General features: G+C 44.0%; 1 protein-coding gene across 1 annotated transcript in view; it reads right to left on the bottom strand.

The window, feature by feature from the left end:
- The window catches only part of LOC118641794 (katanin interacting protein), a 203,788-nt gene that overhangs the window by 162,828 nt on the left and 22,186 nt on the right, over positions 1 to 18,774 (bottom strand). Inside the window, exon 2 of the mRNA XM_036279354.1 lies at positions 15,609 to 15,664. Within this exon, the coding sequence (XP_036135247.1) occupies positions 15,609 to 15,664 (56 nt within the window). The remainder of the gene's footprint in view (positions 1 to 15,608; positions 15,665 to 18,774) is intronic.

Below are 18,774 nucleotides of genomic sequence, written 5' to 3'. Positions count from 1 at the left end.
CATTTCATGTAATACTGGTTTGGGGGTGATGAACTCCTTTAGCTTATTCTTTTCTGGAAAACTCTTGATATATCCATTGATTCTAAATGATAGCTTTGCAGGATAGAGTAATCTTGGTTATAGGTTCTTGCTTTTCATCACTTTGAATATTTCTTGCTACTCCCTTCTGGCCTGCAGTTTCTTTTGAGAAATCAGCTGACATTCTTATTGTAGGTAACTAACTGCTTTTCTCTTGCTACTTTTAAGATTCTCTCTTTGTTTTCAACCTTTTGCATTTTGATGATGATGATGTGTCTTGGTGTGGACCTCTTGGGGTTCATTTTGTTTGGGACTCCCTGTGCTTCCTGGACTTGTATGTCTATTTCCTTCACCAAGTTAGGGAAATTTTCTGTCATTATTTTTTCAAATAGGTTTTCAATTTCTTGCTCTCTCCTCCTTCTGGCACCCCTCAGATGCGAATGTTGGCACGCTTGAAGTTGTCCCAGAGGCTCCTTACACTATCTGCATTTTCTTGGATTCTTTTTTCTTTTTGCTGTTCTGATTGGGTGTTTTTTGTTTCCTTACATTCCAAATTGACGGTCTGCTTCTTGGCTTCACCTACTCTACCAATGATTCCCTGTAAATTATTCTTTATATCAGTTAGTGCATCCTTCATTTCTGACTGGTCCTTTTTTAAGCTCTTGAGGTCCTAACTAAGTTCTTTGGACATCCTTATAACCAGTGTTTTGAACTGTGAAGCTGTTAGATTGCTTATCTCCATTTCATTTAGTTCTTTTCCTGGAGTTTTGTTCTATTCTTTCATTTGGGACCTGTTTCTTTGTCTCCTCATTTTGGTTGCCTCCCTGTGTTTGTTTCTATGTATTAGGTAGAGTTGCTATGTCTTCTAGACTTCATAGGGTGGCCTATTACAGTAGGGGTCCTGTAGGGTAAAGTGGCACAGCCTCCCTGATCACTCAAGCTGGACACTCGAGAGGCACCCCTCATATCAACTTTACACCCTTCTGTTGTAATTGAGTCTTAGTTGCTGTTGGCACATCAGTGGGAGGGATTTACTTAGGTTGATCAGCTGTAAGGACTGGCTGTGCCCACTGACCACAGTCCTCTGACTACCTTGGAGGATCAGCTATGCAGGGCCTACCACACAGAACAAGACTTACTTCAGCAGGGCTCTGGTACCCACTGAGTCCACTCCTTGAATGTGTTACTTGTGGAGATGGCTGGGTAACAGTGCTTTGACGTGGTCTGAGACTGTCCATTGGGTGTGCTGGCTCTGGGGCAAAGTCAGCCACTGCCTGTGTTCTACCTGGGGCCACAAGGCAAAAGCTACAAAGTGATCTGCAGATGGCTGCTTCTTGTGCTGGCCTTGGAGGTGGCCAGGCAAAGCCAAGTTGTGAACCTAGGCTGGATGCTTCTAGTGCCGGGCTTGGGTCACTTAGCGAGATGTATGGGGCTCGCTGAGGCCAGATGCTGCTTATTTGTGAGAATTAAGGAAAATATAAAGCAGGATCCAAGACACGCCAATCCTATGGTAAAGCCACTGGAAACAGCTTGGGTGGGCCCAAAAGTTGGGTGGGACAAGACCTCAGAGAATCATAAGGGAGGAGCAAACAGTGTGAGCCAGGTTGCTGGAGTTCCAGATGGCACCTGTCTGCCTGCCCCATGGAGGAAGGGCTCGCCAAAGGAACAACGGCCTCCACCAGCACGTCTGTCTGGGAGAAAGCTGCCCCTCCAGTTCTCACCCTGATGCCAAACGACTTAGTTCTTCCCTGTATGTCTCTGGTGCCTTTCAAGCTGCTTCCCCCATGCTGGAGCCTGGAGGGTGAGAGGGTGTGTGGGCCCTTTAAGAGGAACTGACTGGGCCCTGGCCGGTTTGACTCAGAGGTTAGACCGTCGGCCCGTGGTCCAGAGAGACCTGGACCAGGTTCGGTTCCTGCTAAGGGCGTGTACCTCGGTTGCAGTTTGTCCCCGGCCCTGGTTGTGCAGGAGGCAGCCACTTGATATGTCCCTTTCACGTCGATGTTTCTCTTTCTCTTTCTCTCTCTCTCTCTCTCTCTCTCTCTCTCTCTCTCTCTCAATCTCTCTCAATCTCTCTCTCTCCCTCCTTCCCACTCTGTCTGAACAAAAAATGGAAAAATGTCCTCGGTTGAGGATTAAAAAAAAGAGAGAGAGAAACTGACTGGGACTCCAGAAGCCTCAGTTTCCTTCAGCTTAAGTTCCTACTGGTTATTGCAGCCAGAAGTCATGGAGACTTCTCTTCCTGGCACTGGAACCCTGAGCGGGGCGCCTGGTATGGGACAGGGACCCCTCACTCCTCAGGGAGGACCTTCACAGCCAAGGTGTCCCTCCTGATTTTTATCCTCCACACGGGGTATGGGACCAGCCTGTCTGCACCTCTACCCCTCCGACCAGTCTCAATGTGGCTTTTTCTTTAATTCCCTAGTTGTACGACTTCCATTCAGCTCAATATCAGGGGGTTCTGAATGATGGTTGTTCTGTTGTTTAGCTGTAATTTTGATGTGGTTGTGGGAAGAGGTAGGTACCTATTTACCTATGCTGCCATCTTGACCGGAAGTCAGTATTAGCTTTTTAGTCCTTTTTTTTATCCTTCACCCAAGGACATTTTTGCATTCATCTTCAGATAGAGGGAGAGAGAGAGAGGGAGGAAGAAAGAGAGAAACACCTATGTGAGAGAGACACATCGACTGGCTGCCACCCATACGACCCCAACTGGGGCCGGAGACAAACTGCAACTGAGATACATGCCCTTAGCGGGAACTGAACCTGTGTCTCTCTGGACCGCGGGCCAACGCTCTAACCACTGAGCCAAACCGGCCAGGGCGGTATTAGCTTTTTAAACAGGCTATTCTAATTGTATCGGTCCTAACTTACAGTATTCAACACTTATTGAGCAACTATTATGTACCATCACTGTACTAAGCACTTCATGCATATTAACTCTCGATGTCCTACCACAAGCCTGTGATGCAGGTTCTGTAGTAACCCTGTTCTGTGCAAGAAGAAGTTGAGTCACAGTCAGAATAGGTAACTCTCCTGAGTGGTGACACTGACCTAGGAACCCAGGCTGTTTGGTGCCAGGGTTCCAGGCTCAGCTACTTTGCTATAGCTTCTAACCCTGCATAAATCAGTTGTCAGTGTTACCAGGGCCCCCATGCTCCAGTGCTCTAGGCTACAGACACCAAGACTGCAAGAAGCAGAAAGACAGAGAAAAATCAGAGATGGTGGCGGAGTGAATGAAAGCTACACAGACCATCTCCCAGGATCAAACTGGAATTATAACTGAAATAATAACAGAACATCGGGAAAATCCAACTGAGAAGTAGCTGAAGGAGAGCCAGTGCAACCAGAGACAGAGAGAATGCCAAATCGAGCCTGCTACAGGGTTACTAATCGAGACTCATCAAGTAACTGAGACTAAAGCTAGAGAATAACGGAACCTCTCCTTGGCTTACAAATCTACCTAGGAAAGTAAGACTTGACAGTGGTATTTAACGTGGGTCCTCCCACACTCATCCAAACCCAGTAGAGGGAGCCACAAACAGAACACCAACACCCACAGGGAAAATTTGGCAGGCTCCAAAACCCACTGAGACAGCCAAAATGGTGAAACAAAGAAACAAACACCAAATGAAAGAACAAAATAATTCTGCAGAAGAAATAAATGACATAGAATTAAGCAAGATATCAGAGGGAGAGTTCAGAGTAATAATTATGAGGAAGCTCAACAGCATGGGTAAAGATATACAACCAATTGAAAACCAACCAATTGGAAATGAAGAATGACATAGCAGAAATAAAGAACACATTGGAAGGAATAACTGGAAGAACAGAGGAAACCGAGGACCGGATCAGTAAATTAGAAGTCAGGGTAGGAAAAATCACCCAATCAGAAAACCAAAAAGAAAAACACAATTAAAAAACAGGAAGACAGCCTATGAGAACTGTGGGACAACATGAATTGTAACAAGATCCACATCATAGGAGTGCCAGAAGAAGAAGAAAATGAGCAAGGGTTAGAAAATATATTTGAAGACATAGTGACAGAAAACTTCCCTAGCTTGGTGAAGGAAAAAGGCATACAAGTCTAAGAACAACAGAGAGCCCCAAGGAAGAAGAACCCAAAGAGGTCCACACCAAGACCCATGATAATTAAAATGACAAAAATTAAAGAATCCTAAAGGCAGCAAGAGATAAGCAACAGGTTACCTACAAAGAAACCCCATAAGGCTATCAGCTGATTTCTCAACAGAAACACTACAGGCCAGAAGGGAATGGCATGAAGCAATCAAGGTCATGAAAAACAAGGATATGAACCCAAGACTACTCTATCCAGCAAGGCTATCATTCAAAATAGAAGGTGAAATAAAGAGCTTCCCAGACATAAAATGGCTAAGGCACCAAACCAGCACTCCAAGAAATGTTAAAAGGACTGCTGTAATAAGCAGAAGAAATAGAAAGAAAAACATAACCATAATAAAGAAAAATGGCAATAAATAAGTACATATCAATAATAAGCTTAAACGTAAACAGATTAAACACTCTGATCAAAAGACACAGAGTAGCTGAATGGATAAGAAAGCATGATTCATATCATTGTTTACAACAGACCCACTTCACAACAAAAGACTAACATAGGTTGAAAGTGAAGAAATAGAAAAAAATTTTCCAAGCAAACAGAAAGGAAAAAAAAGCTGGGGTAGCAATACTCATATCCGATAAAATAGACTTCAAAATGAAGGCCATAACTAGAGACAAAAAAGGCCACTACATAATATTAAAAGCATCTAGCCAACAGGAGGGGATATAACCTTGGTAAACATGTATGCACCTAACATAGGAGCACCAAAATACATTTAAAAACTTTTGGAGGACTTCAAAGGAGAAATTTGTAGCAATACAATCATAGCAGGGGACATCAACACACCACTGACATAACTAAATAGATCCTCTAGACAAAATATTAATAAGGAAAGAGAGACTCTAAATGATGCACTAGTTCAAATGGCTTTCATAGATCAAATGGATTTAATGAATTTAATAGAAAATTACACCCCAAAACTGCAGAATTCACATTCTTCTCAAGTGCACATGGGACATGCTCAAAGATAGACCACATGTTAGGACACAAACTAAGTCTCTACAAGTTTAAGAAGACTAAAATCATATCAAACACCTTCTCAGATCACAATGGCATAAAACTAGAAATCAATTACAGCAAAAACATTCAGACATGTGGAGGCTAAGTAGCATGTTATTAAACAACAAATAGGTTACCAAGGAGATCAAAGAACAAATTAAAAATATCCTGGAAACCAATGAAAATCAACAAACAACACAAAAATCTATGGGACGCAACGAAAGCAATCCTGAGAGGGAAGTTCATAGCACTACAGGCCTACCTCAAAAAATGAGAAAAATTTCTGACTTTCTAACCCTACAACTTAAAGATCTAGAAAGTAAACCAAAAGAAAAACCCAGAGAAAGTAAAAGGAAAAAAATAATAAAAGTCAAAGCAGAAATAAATGACATAGAAACTAAAAAAAATACAAAAGATCAAAGAAACAAGGAGCTGGTTCTTTGAAAGGATAAACAAGTTTGATGGATCCTTAGCCAGACTCACCAAGAAACAAAAAGGGAGGACCCAAATAAACAAAATCAGAAACAAAAGAGGAGAACTAACAACTGACACCACAGAAATACAAAGGATCATTAAAACATACTATGAATAGCCCTGGCCGGTTTGGCTCAGCGGTTGGAGCGTCGGCCTGCGGTCCAGAGAGACCCGGGTTCGGTTCCCGCTAAGGGCACGTACCTCGGTTGCAGTTTGTCCCCAGCCCTGGTTGGTCGTGTGGGTGGCAGCCACTCGATGTGTCCCTTCACGTCGATGTTTCTCTCTCTCTCTCTCCCCCTCCCGCTCTATCTGAACAAAAAATGGAAAAAAAGTCCTCGGGTGAGGATAAAAAATAAAAAAATAAAAAAAATACTATGAATAATTATACACCAACAAATTGGACAATCTAGGCGAAATGGACAAATTTCTAGAAACACAGTCTCCCAAAACTGAACCAGGAAGAGATAGAAAACTTGAACAGACCAATAACAACAGAAGAAATTCCAGATGTAATCAAGAAACTCCTAGCAAACAAAAGCCCAGGCCTGGACGGCTTCACAGGGGAGTCTTACTGAACATTCAAAGAAGATCTAACACCCATTCTCCTCAAACTATTCCAGAAAATCCAAGAAGAAGGAAAACTTCTAAACTCAATTTATGAGGCCAGCAAAATTCTAATTCCAAAACCAGATAAAGACACTACAAAGAAAGAAAACTAAAGGCCAATATCCCTGATGAACATAGATGCCAAAATCCTGAACAAAATATTAGCAAATAGGATCCAGCAATACATCAAAATAATTATTCATCATGACCAAGTGGAATTCATCCCAAGAATGCAAGGCTGGTACAATATTCACAAATCAATAAATGTGATACACCATATTAAAAAATGACAAGATAAAAAACATATCATACCGATAGACACTGAAAACGCATTTGACAAAATCCAGCACCCATTTCTGATAAAAACACTCAGCAATGTGGGAATAGAGGGATCATATCTCGACATAATAAAGGCCATATATGAAAAACCTACAGCCAACATCATAATCAATGAGCAAAAACCAAAAGCATTTCCCTTACTAATAGGAACAAGACAGGGATGTCCTCTTTCACCACTCTTATTTAACACAATACTGGAAGTCTTAGCCACAGCAATTAGACAAGAAAAAAATAAAAGGGATCGAAATTGGAAAGGAGGAAATGAAACTGTTATTATTTGCAGCTGACATAATATTGTACACAGAAAACCCTAAAGACTCCATCATAAATCTACTAGATTTAATAAATGAATTTGGCAAAGTAGCAGGATACAAAATTAACATCAAGAAATCAACGGCATTCTTATACACCAATAATGAACTCACAGAAAGAGAAACTAAAAAAAAAAACCCATTTACCATTGCACCAAAAAAGCTAAGATACCTAGGAATAAACTTAACCAAAGAAGTAAAGGACCTGTTCTCAGAAAACTATAGGACAATGAAAAAAGAAATAGAGGAAGATATAAAAAAGTGGAAGCATACACCTTGTTCATGGATTGGAAGAATTAACATCATTAAAATGTCCATACTACCCAAAGCAATCTATACATTCAATGCAAACCCCATCAAAATACCAATGACACATTTCACAGAACTAGAACTAATACTCCAAAAGTTTATATGGAACCAAAAAAGACCCCAAATAGCCACAGCATTCTTAAAAAAGAACAAAGTAGGCGGGATCACAATACCAGATATCAGGTTGTACTGCAAAGCCATAGTAATCAAAACAGCCTGGTACTGGCACAAGAACAGGCATAGTGGAACAGAACAGAGGACCCAGAAGTTGACCCAAGACACTATGCTCAACTAATATTTGACAAAGGTGGCAAGAGCATACAATGGAGTAAAGACAGCCTCTTTAATAGTGTTGGGAAAATTGCAAAAAAGTGGAGCTAGACCACCAACTTATACCATATACAAGAATAACCTCAAAATGGATAAAAGATTTAAATATGACTTGTGAATCCATTAAAATCCTGGAAGAAAATGTAGGCAACAAAATTTCAGACATCACATGCAGCAGAATTTTCACTAATACAATGCTTAAGGCAAGAGAAACAAAGAAATAAATGAATAAATGAGACAACATCAAAATAAAAGGCTTCTGCACAGCAAAAGAAACAAACACCAAAATGCAAAGGGAACCCACTATATGGGAGAGCGTAATTGCCAATGATACATCAGATAAGGGGCTAATTTCCAAAATATAGAGAGTATTCATACAACTCAACAAAAGGAAGACAAAGAATCCAATTAAAAAATGGGCAGAGGACCTAAATAGACACCTTTCCAAAAAAGGAAATACAAATGGCCAAGAGACATAAAAAAATGCTCAAAGTCACTAATCATCAGAAAGATGCAAATTAAAACAACTATGAGGTATCACTTCACACCTGCCAGAATGGCTGCCATCAACAAATCATCAAACAAGTACTGATGAGGGTATGGAGAAAAGGGGACCCTAGTACACTGCTGGTGGGAATGCAGACCGGTGCAGCCACTATGGACAACAATATGGTGTTTCCTCAAAAATTTAAAAATTGAACTGTCATTTGACCCAGAGAACCCACTTCTAGGAATATACCCTAAGAAGCCTGAAACACCAATCAGAAAGAATATATGTACCCTTATGTTCATAGTAGCACTATTTACAATAGCTAAGATCTGCAAACAGCCCAAGTGTCCATCAATAGATAAGTGGATAAAAAAGCTGTGGTACATATACACATTGGAATACTATGTAGCTGTAAGAAAGAGAGATCTCTTATTCTTTGAGATGACATGGAGGGATCTGGAGAGCATTATGCTAAGCGAAATAGAGAAAGACAAATATCACATGATCTCACTCATTTGTGGAGTATAATGAACAATACAAGCTGATGAACAAAACAGACCCAGAGACATAGTGGTAGGGTACAGACTGACAAACCTCAGAAGAGGGGACGGGGGAGGAGATAAACCACAGAACTTGTATGCATGTATGCGTACCCAATGGACACAGACAACAATGCTTGGGGGAGGGGCCGGATCGGGAAGAGGCTGTCAATGGAGGAAAAAGAAGAAACATCTGTAACAAAAATAAATTAATAAAAATTGCAAATAAATAAATAAAGTGCGCCCTGGCCAGTTTGGCTCAGCGGTTAAAGCGTCAGCCTGTGGTCCGGAGAGACCTGGGTTCGGTTCCCGCTAAGGGCACGTACTTCGGTTGCAGTTTATCCCCGGCCCTGGTTGGTCGTGCGGGTGGCAGCCACTCGATGTGTCCCTTCACGTCGATGTTTCTCTCTCTCTCTCCTTTCCTCTCTCTCCCTCCCACTCTATCTGTACAAAAAAAAAAAAAAATGGAAAAGTGAGTCCTCGGGTGAGGAAAAAATAACTAAATAAATAAAATAAATAAAGTGCTAAAATAAATTTTTTTTTAAAGCGGAAAGACAGACGATAACTTTACAACTGGGAACGTGTTTGGCACTTGGATGTAAAATGGATTCAGTCTTCTCTGCCTAGAAAAGTGAACTGAAAGGAAAAGTGTAGATGTGGGATGCCAGCTGTCCTATCAGGCAGCATCTTATAATGTAGCACCACCAGCTTGCATTCTCTCTCTCTCTCTCTCTTCCATTTAAAAAAAAAAAGAAATTTTTTTTTTAAATTTTTAAACACAGCAGTTGAGATCTCTAACTATGGAAGAAGCAGCTCCTGATTCCCCAGAAGGCTGAAGTTACAAGCACGCCGAGAACTGAAATAAGGTAAGGGAAGGGTTTGCGGTTTGCATGCTAGTGGAGTCTGAGACTTACAGTAAGTCACTAGTCCCCCTCGGCCTTCTGCAATTAGCCACGTGTTCTGAGCTAAGAGCCCATGACAGAAACCCGGGTTTCAGAAACCACGGTACTGAACATGCCCCCCAGTCCTCTCAGGACAGTGACCTGCTCCCACTCCCTGCTTGGAAAAGTGGACTAGGGAACAACAGGCCAATGAATGGCTCTGGTGTGTGAACCTCGGCCAAGGGCAGCCACATTGAATCTGGCCAGCACTCTACAAGGCCTGGAACAAAAAGCTCTGCCCCTCTCATGTACTATCAGGAGACAAAGTAGAAACATCAGTATTAAAAAAGCACATGCCCTTTTGATCCATCGATTCCACTCTTAAGAATTTAACCTTTGACTCTTCCTGCACATGTGCACAGAGATGTCTGCTGTAGCATAGTGTTTTTAAAAAATTTTTTCCTTTTTTGGTTTTTAGAGGAAGAGAAGGGGAGAAGGAAAGAGAGCTAGCTAGAAACATCAATGAGCGAGAACATCGACTGGCCGCCTCCTGCATGCCCCCCTGGAGATCAGGCCCACAACCGGGGCATGTGCCCTGACCAGGAATTGAACCGACAACCTCTTGGTGCATGGGTTGATGCCCAACCACTGAGCCACACTGGCTGAGCTAGCATTGTCTTTAAAGTGCTCTTAGAGTAGCCTATTCATAGCCTAGACAGGCATCACCAGGAACTAGTGATATATTTATGGGCAATACTTTATATGCAATTACTTACCAATAAAACTGTATCAGAACTGACATGAAATTTATAGTCTTTATTTATCCCACTTAGTATGAATATTTTCCTACAGATATATTAATGTATTTGATCATAGAGTACTGTATCAGGCCAGTCTGGGATGGTATTACTTAGTAACTTCTAAAAAAATGGCCCTGGCTGGTTTGGCTCAACGGTTAGAGCATCGGCCTATGGACCAATGAATTGTGGGTTCGATTTCCATCAAGGGCATGTACCTTCGTTGTGGATTCAATCCCCGGCCCCAGTCGGGATCATATGGGAAGCAACCAATCAATGTGTCTCTCTCACATCAATGTTTCTCTCTCTCTCCCTCCCTCCCTACCATTCTATATTAAAAAAATCAATGGAAAAATATCCTTGGGTGAGGATGAAAAAAAAACAAAGATATTTAAAAATTAAACTGTGGCCCTGGCCAGTTTGGTTCAGCGGTTAGAGCATTGGCCTGCGGTCCGGAGAGACCCGGGTTCGGTTCCCGCTAAGGGCACATACCTCGGTTGCAGTTTGTCCCCGGCCCTGGTCAGTTGTGCGGGTGGTGGCCGCTCGATGTGTCCCTTTCACATCGATGTTTCTCTCTCTCTCTGTTCCTCTCTCTCCCTCCCACTCTACCTGAACAAAAAATGGAAAAATGTCCTCGGGTGAGGATAAAAAAAAAATAAAATAAAATAAAAATTAAACTGTGTACTACATGCTATCATTGTTTTAAAAGGGGGGTAGGGGCAGAGAAGGATGGATATACTCTGCACAGAATATTTCTGGAAAGACACACATGAAGTTGATTACAGCAGTTGCCTATTGGGAAGGAAACTGGAGCGAGAGAGAGATGTCAGGAGTCCTCCAAATGCCCTTTAATATTGATTAGCCAACTGATCAGACGCTCTGGCCTCTGAACTGGAAGAAGGAACAGCTAGTAGAGAGGTGCATCAAGACGACAACAAGGTGCAGAGAGCAGATGGGGGAGAAGATGTGCCCACGCTGGCACACAGAAAAGGTCGTTCAGATCGCCCCTTCCCTGGAGGTACCCTGGATCCTGGACTCCCTCCTCTGCTGTGCTCCTCTGCTATCCCGATCTCCTGCTTTGCTTGGCAGACATGAAAGGAGTCTCTGCTTAGTAGCAGGTAGTGTGCACACACATGCATGCAAAGAAAAAGGTTAACCTCTCCTAGGTGGTTGAGTTAAATGACTTTTGCAGTCCTTTACAAAGCGAGCCCAGTAGATGAGAGTGCTGTCAAGAGCATTTTTCTGCATCTCCAATCAGTTACAAAAGAAGGTAGTCCATTATGGCAGGAGGCTCTGAGAGAGATTTACGGTGGGGCCCACTTGCCTGGGGGACACAGCCAGGAGCCTGGGAGGCTGGATCAGCCTCCAGTCCAGCTGGAGCAAGGGAGGCTCCTTCGGTAGGAAGTGCAGTTGTGCTGCCTTCTCTATCCAAGGGCATGACTCTGTTAAATACTAGACACTAAGGAATGATTAAAATTATGTAACAACTAACATTATGGAATGTTTACTACGGGTCAGCACTATGCCAGAAGCTTCGGTACATGGCTGCCTTTACTCCGTAAGCCAGTCGCCAAAGTGGGCATTATCAAATGAGGTGAAGGGGTCAAGAGACTCATCCAAGGTCACATGACTGGAATTTGCTGCAGAAGCACATCATGGGTGCTAACTGACGGTCACATCTGTGTAGTAGGAGGACATGTTCCCAGTGCCATACCTGTGAGCCCCACAGTGCCGTTGGGCACCAGTGTGAAAACTGGGCAGTGGGGTAATGAATAAAGATTTCTTTCTCCCCTGTGGTTTCCTTTTTTTAAAAACACTATATGATGCCCAGCTAGTGTGGCTCAGTGGTTGAGCGTCAACTCATGTACCAAGAGGTTGCTGGTTCAATTCCCAGTCAGGGCAATGCCCAGAATGTGGGCCCAATCTCCAGTGTGGGGCATGCAGGAGGCGGCCAATCGATGTTCTCTCTCATCGATGTTGCTATCTCTCTCCCTCTCCCTTCCTCTCTCTCTCAAATCAATAAAGAAAAATTATTAAAAAACAGTATATAATAAATTTACTTCCTAATGATTTTTGAGTAAACTACACTGACCACAATTTCAAAATCATTAATAATTCATGACTAAGGGCCATAAACACTATATAATCTCCACAGGCAGGAACCATGAATACTTGTTAGAGTTGAGGCTGAGAACATTTTTATCAGCTACGTGGAAAGTATCTACCGACCTGAAGCATATAACCCTTCCAAAGCCTCAGTTCAAGATGCCTCTTCCAGGAAGTCTTCTCTCCCTCCTCCAGCACCCCGCGCTTTATCTGGGTTCTTCTGTGGTGTCTGTCACTCTTCCCTTAGATCTACACCTGCTGTGTCTGTGAGAGGGCTCAGAAGGCCTGAGAGCAGGACCCTCCAGTGGAATGTGGCACGCAGGGACGCGCCACGCAGGGACGCGCATGTGGCACGCAGGGATGCGCCTGGGCTTCAAGCAGGGTTAGCCACTGCCTGCAACCACTGTCTCTCATTAGTGGCTGCACATTGCAGTCACGTGGGGGGACTAGAAAATTCTGATGTCTGGGTCACACTGCCAGAGACTCTGGTCTAACTGCTTTGGAAAGAGGCCCGGACATCAGGGTATATAAAAGCTCTGGTGAGTCCGATGTGCAGCCACCTTTGTGAACCTCTGCCACAAAGTGCTATGGGCTTGGCGCAGTCCAGTGCTGACACCTGTCTGCTGTGGAGCAGCGCTGGGGGCAGGGAGGGCAGGCTGCAGGGCTCCACTGAGAGGGGGCCCGTCCTCAATAACAGCCACTGCCCGTCGTTGCCTTGCAGGAGTAAGGTTGTCATTCTCCATTTTTCTGAAGAAGCCAGAAGTCTGCATTTTTATGTGAAATCTCCAATTTTTAAATGTGGATGCCTAATTCTAAAAAATTGTAATAGAGTATGGGCCAAATAAAACACATTTTGGGGCTGAACTGGGCCTGGCAAGCTCACTGAGAGCAGCTGCCCATCCTTCCTTTGCTGTGTTGGCCCATGACCACTCAGAGAAAACCCAGTCCCCACCCAGGACGGAAACCACATGCGCACCAGCCAAGGTGTGAGCTGGCCTATGTAACCTCACCGCCCAAAGAACGCGACGTGTGGCCTCATCTACTTGTTTTAACCAGCATGTCTTTTTCTTGCCTTTCGTGAGGACATAGCTTGGTCGATACCTGGCATCCTGTGTAAGACACAGAGTGCCAGGAAGTGTAGATTACACAGACTGGGGGTGGGGGAGGGATGCAGAAAGAGCAGGTGGGTGGAAAAGGCCTGTTATAACATATCAGGATGAACATCTTGGCAGCTTGGTATTAACTTCTTTCTCTTGTTTTTCTAAGCAAGCAAAAGCCCTGTTGAGAGTCAGCACCCTCTTTTTCAGGGGGCCTGAAACCATCTTAAATATCTTTCCGGTTTAAAGTTGGATCTTGTTATAAACAACCCCATTCTCTGTTTTCTCTCACTTAAAGCACTTTTCAGAAGATGACTGTGATCTGAAATGCTCTCAAGCAACTGACATGATGGGAGTAGCCGGAAAGTGGCAATATACTCCTGTTGCCAAGGAGAGAGAGTGGGGAGGGAAAGAGCATTTCCACTAGTTACCTGCCTCCCTGCTTCCTGGTTTCCCAACTAACTACTTAATGTGGATCAATGGGATGCTGTTATTCTGTAACCTAAGACTTTAGTTAGGTTTAAACACTTCATTTCTGGCGTAGGGGCCTGGTCCCCACCCTTGGTCACTTCACAGAGGGAGACCAGATGCCTGTGGGTCTGGGCTTACTTTACAATCAAGAATGTGGCCCTGGACAGTTTGGCTCCGTGGTTAGAGCGCTGGACCGCAGACTGAAGGGTCGCAAGTTGGAATCCAGGTCAGGGGCACATACCTGGGTTGCAGGTGTGATCCCCAAGGTTAGTATACAAGTTAGTATATAATGTTAGTATACAAATGTTCGTGAATTTCAGAATTGAAGTTCTGAAGTGGGAGGTTTCAAGAATGGTTGATATTTATGATGAGCTATACACCTTCATACCCCTGCACCTATCTGCCACTGCTGAGACTCAAATTTAAACTCCCATGAGCTTGAGACCTCTCAGAGATAACATGAATCCTTGCACCACTTCCCATCTCAGGCTCAATAATTCTGCAACTTTCCTATTCATGTCTCTGCGACTCTGACCACGCCATTTCCTTGGCCTGGAAAACTCCTACTCACCCTTTAGAAGGCAGCCTACACGTCGGCTTCTCTGCACAGCCTTTCTTGATAATCACTAACAGAGTTAGGTGACCCCTTTTCTGTATTGAGATTCTGCTTTCTTTGTCCTTTTCTCACAATACTGACGCTTTCTCACACTGTGTTGTAATGATCTGGTGCACATCCCTTCCAATATACTGCGCACACCCTGAGATCAAGACCATCCCACCCACGCCTTAGTCCCAGCCCTGGTGCCTAGCACAGAGCAGATGGGCTCGGAGTGGGAGTTTTCAAGAATGGCCACAGCCCTGGCCGGTTTGGTTCAGCGGTTAGAGCGTCGGCCTGCAGTCCTGAGAGACCCGGGTTCGGTTCCCGCTAAGGGCACGTACCTCGGTTGCAGTTTGTCCCCGGCCCTGGTTGGTTGTGCGGGTGGCAGCCACTCGATGTGTTCCTTTCACATCGATGTTTCCCTCTCTCTCTCTCTGTTCCTCTCTCTCCCTCCCACTCTACCTGAACAAAAAATGGAAAAATGTCCTCGGGTGAGGATAAAAAAAAAAAAAGAATGGCCACAATATTTTATAGATTTCCCATCAAGTAAGACCTATTTCCCCATCCCCTTGAATCTGGGCTAACCTTGTGACTTGCTTTAAAGAACAGAAAGTGGCAGAAGCGACACCTGCCAGTTCTGAGCCTAGGACTCAAGAGGTCCCACAGCTTCCACTCCCAAATTTTGAAGCTTTGAACCTCCATGAGGCTGGCTTGCTGGAGGGTGAGAACATTGGGGAACAACTAAAACATTCTGATACTCAGTCAGCCCCTAGATGACAGCAATTAACTACAAATGCATACATGAGCCCAGCCGAGGTCAGCAGAGCCTGGCCATCAGCAGACCTGCCCAGAAAAGACTAGCTCAAATCACTGACCCACAGAATGGTCAACTAAATGCATGGTTGTTTTAAGTCATGGTGATCTGTTACACAGACAAAGCTAACGGATACATTCAGCAACAGATTATTGCTACAAGTGAACTGTCATTTAGTCGATCAAGCTTGGGAGTCAGAAAGGAGATCCAGGAATACTTAATCACCAGCCTGCTCCCTCAGGTCCCTTCAAACAGCTGCCTCCCCCCAGCCCTTGCCAGCCAAACATTTACCTCCTTTTTTTCCCGAGAGCAGGACCGGCTTCTCTCCACCTTTCGCAGAGTCTGACCTGTAGCAGTTCAAAAGCAGAACCAGAGATTAAAGCTGTTTTAAAACAGCTAGCTTATCACCACAAAAGCTTTTTATTTGCAAACTGGATAGAGGGGACCAAAAATGACTTTAAGAAAATGTAGCCTATTATTATAATGGGAAAATGGAATACTCTTGAAATAAACCAACAGCAAGGAAATGGTAATTCATACACTCACGTGATTTGACTTTAATGAACAAAGCCTCAGCTCTTTAATCTGGAACATTATCTGCACTCTGCAAGGGCCGGCAGACTCTAGCTTTCCCAGCTGAATTGCATTTTTATTAAATTGTTTGGATTATATAAAATGTGCCCCACTGTGCATACACATACCCTCTGATGAGTGCGTCCCAATGTGCTGCACCCACCCCCAAACTCGGACACAGGTGATGGTACCGATGTGAATTAGGGGGAATCACCTGCATTTCACATAATGGGCAATTTCAGAGAGAATTGTTGCTTTTCTCAGAAAACTAGAAGACTAACATTTGAAGGCATGCATAAATTAAACAGATCAACATCAGAATGCTTAAATATGCTATTGTAAATGCGGTGTCCAAAACTTTTCTGGGAGTGTCCATTACAAAAGAATTCCTTGATGAAAAATTAATGGAAAATGACAGTCACTGCACATTGTCAAGGCGTCTCCCAAACTGTCCAACTTCACTTTCAAGTGGCTATTTGTGAGAATGCCACAACCACAGGTCCCATCAGCCAAGAGCCCTCAGAAGTCAAGAGCAAAAGAGCTTAGTGATGACTTATTGACAGACAAGAGGTGGGGATCGAGTCTCAGAGGAAAGACATGGTCACTTCCAATGGGTCTACACATGACTGGGGCATGATAAGGGTGGGGCCCACAGCTGGCGATAAAGCAACAAGTGGAGGGACATTCCTCTTCCTAAAAAGGTGAAAATAAGGGAAGAGCAAAAGCCCAAAGATGAACCTCTGGTCAAACTTTGGGACCAATATATAAAAAGATTTAGAAAGGACACCTGGAGAATTCAAAGGAGACATGGATTAGACAGTATCAGACACCTTTTGGGTTATCTGTTCAGCCATAATGACACCCTAAACTGCACCCTTCTCTCTTCCTCTCCTCCCTATCCCCAGGGTGGGCCCCTGACCCAGCTGCATCCCATCAGAATCCCAGCCTCAGGAATTTGAAAGTGGTTCTGAGAGACAGAGAGGTTAAAAAGGCCAGAGCAGGATTATCTCTGTGTGAGCTTTGATGCTGTGACCAGCCAGCCATGTGCCCTGGGGACAGCAGAGAATGACAAGACAGAATGGATTTATCTGAAACTGACTGCCTTTGTGTTCCACAGACACCCACTTAGCTTACTCTGTGTGTGCTTTCTTTCCTTTTTGTATTCTTTCTTTTTTTGCCTTAAGACAAAGAACCCAGGATTTAGAGATGAGAAAGAGGCCCGGAAAATGTACCACTGAGGTGCAGGATGTCAACAGTTGGGAGGTTGTACATGCGTGAGGACAAGCGGTATGAGAACTCTCTGTACTTTCTACTCAATTTCGCTATGAACCTAAAACTGCTCTGAAAAATAAAGTTTATCAATTTTTATTTTTAAAGAACCCAGGGTATAGCGATCAGGATGAGACAGGCTAGAAAGCCAGAACAAGAAGAACAGAGAAACTGAGACACACAGCTGAACAGCAGTTTACAGCTATACAGAAAATCTAGATGCCAAGCAATCTGTAGCCATCTAGTACATCTCACCTTTTTTAAAACCAAGGACACTTAAGAATAAATGGTTTGCACTTTTCCTTCGCAACCAGAGGGTAAACAGCTTAAATCACTCTGCTCAGGGAGATAGACAGCAGAAATCCAATTAGTGCCATTTGCCAACCATACCCAAGGACAGATGAAGTTAAGAGAACAAATTTCATTTTGGTACATCAGCATAAAACCGATGAATATTTGAATTGAGATCCTCCCCTAAGACCTCCCATAAACGCCCAGCTTTTAAAACTCTTCAAAACGAAGGTCCAGCGCGCACTCTCCCTGCCCAGGAGCACACCGCGCCTCCTCCCCCCTCCCTTCTTTCCCTACAGGCATACATCTCTTAAACTCTTAGGGGCCCCATGGGGCTTGCAACCAGGGCAGCAACCAGCAGCAGCCGTTGGTCCTGGACAAACCCCCTGAACTTGTCCCCAAGGCCCCTTTTCTCTGACTTCTTAGTGAGCCAAAGCAGCCCAGCCTCGGCTCATTTCCCCACCTAGTACCACTCCTGTTGCTTCTTCTATCCTAGGCCCTTCCTTGTTTCTCTGTCCCCAGTTTTAATAGATGATCTCTAAATTCACCTAGACTTGTGCTGTGAAATTTTTCCTGCGTGAAGTCAAGAACCCACACACAACCGGCTGGCCCTGAGCACACCCGCAAGGGCTAGGTCCCCTTTCCAGTAACAAGGTGATCTGAGTTGTTAGGCCAATGTTATTCTGACCTCCTGACCCTGAGACGCTGGGGCAGGGGCCAGGGTGTTCCCACAAATCCTTGTTTGTCTACACCTGCTCTGGCTGTCAGTGGAGGGGCACACAAGGTAATATAGGCCATGCAATGAAGAGTCAGGAGCTAGGAGATGGACCTGAAGCTGGAACAGGATAGAATGGGCTGGAGGCCAGGGGACAGACAAAGACATTTTTAGTAATGGAAGTAGTTCTGAGGCAAGTAAGATGCCAACACGGCCAAGTAGGGCCCAGAACAAGGATAGGTAGCAGGAGGGAAGCAGAGCTAGGCCAGGGTGAGCATGGCAGACCCCAGAGTCTAGCTGAGGCCCTTCCTATGCTGGCCAGACACACACCTGGGGATCTGGTCCAGTGGACAGCTAACCAGTTAGGGCCCCCTGGACAAGTCACAGGATCCAACAAGATCTCTCTGGACCATAGTTTCTTCCCTTTCTTTAAAAAAAAATGTAGGCTGAATCACCTCTGGGTTTGCTTTTCTTCTATAAAATTCTGTTATACCAATAAGGAACAGAAAGAAAAAGAAAAAGAAAAAAAAAAAAACATTAAGCTGGGCCATAAAAACAAAATATTAATACAAAAAACATAGAGCTTAACTACTGAAATATGAAAGAAAA

Source organism: Molossus molossus, unplaced genomic scaffold (assembly GCF_014108415.1).
Source record: "Molossus molossus isolate mMolMol1 unplaced genomic scaffold, mMolMol1.p scaffold_m16_p_3, whole genome shotgun sequence".
Taxonomy (NCBI): Eukaryota; Metazoa; Chordata; class Mammalia; order Chiroptera; family Molossidae; genus Molossus; species Molossus molossus.
The sequence above is the reverse complement of the archived record's forward strand: the minus strand, read 5'-3'. Positions and strand labels throughout refer to the sequence as shown.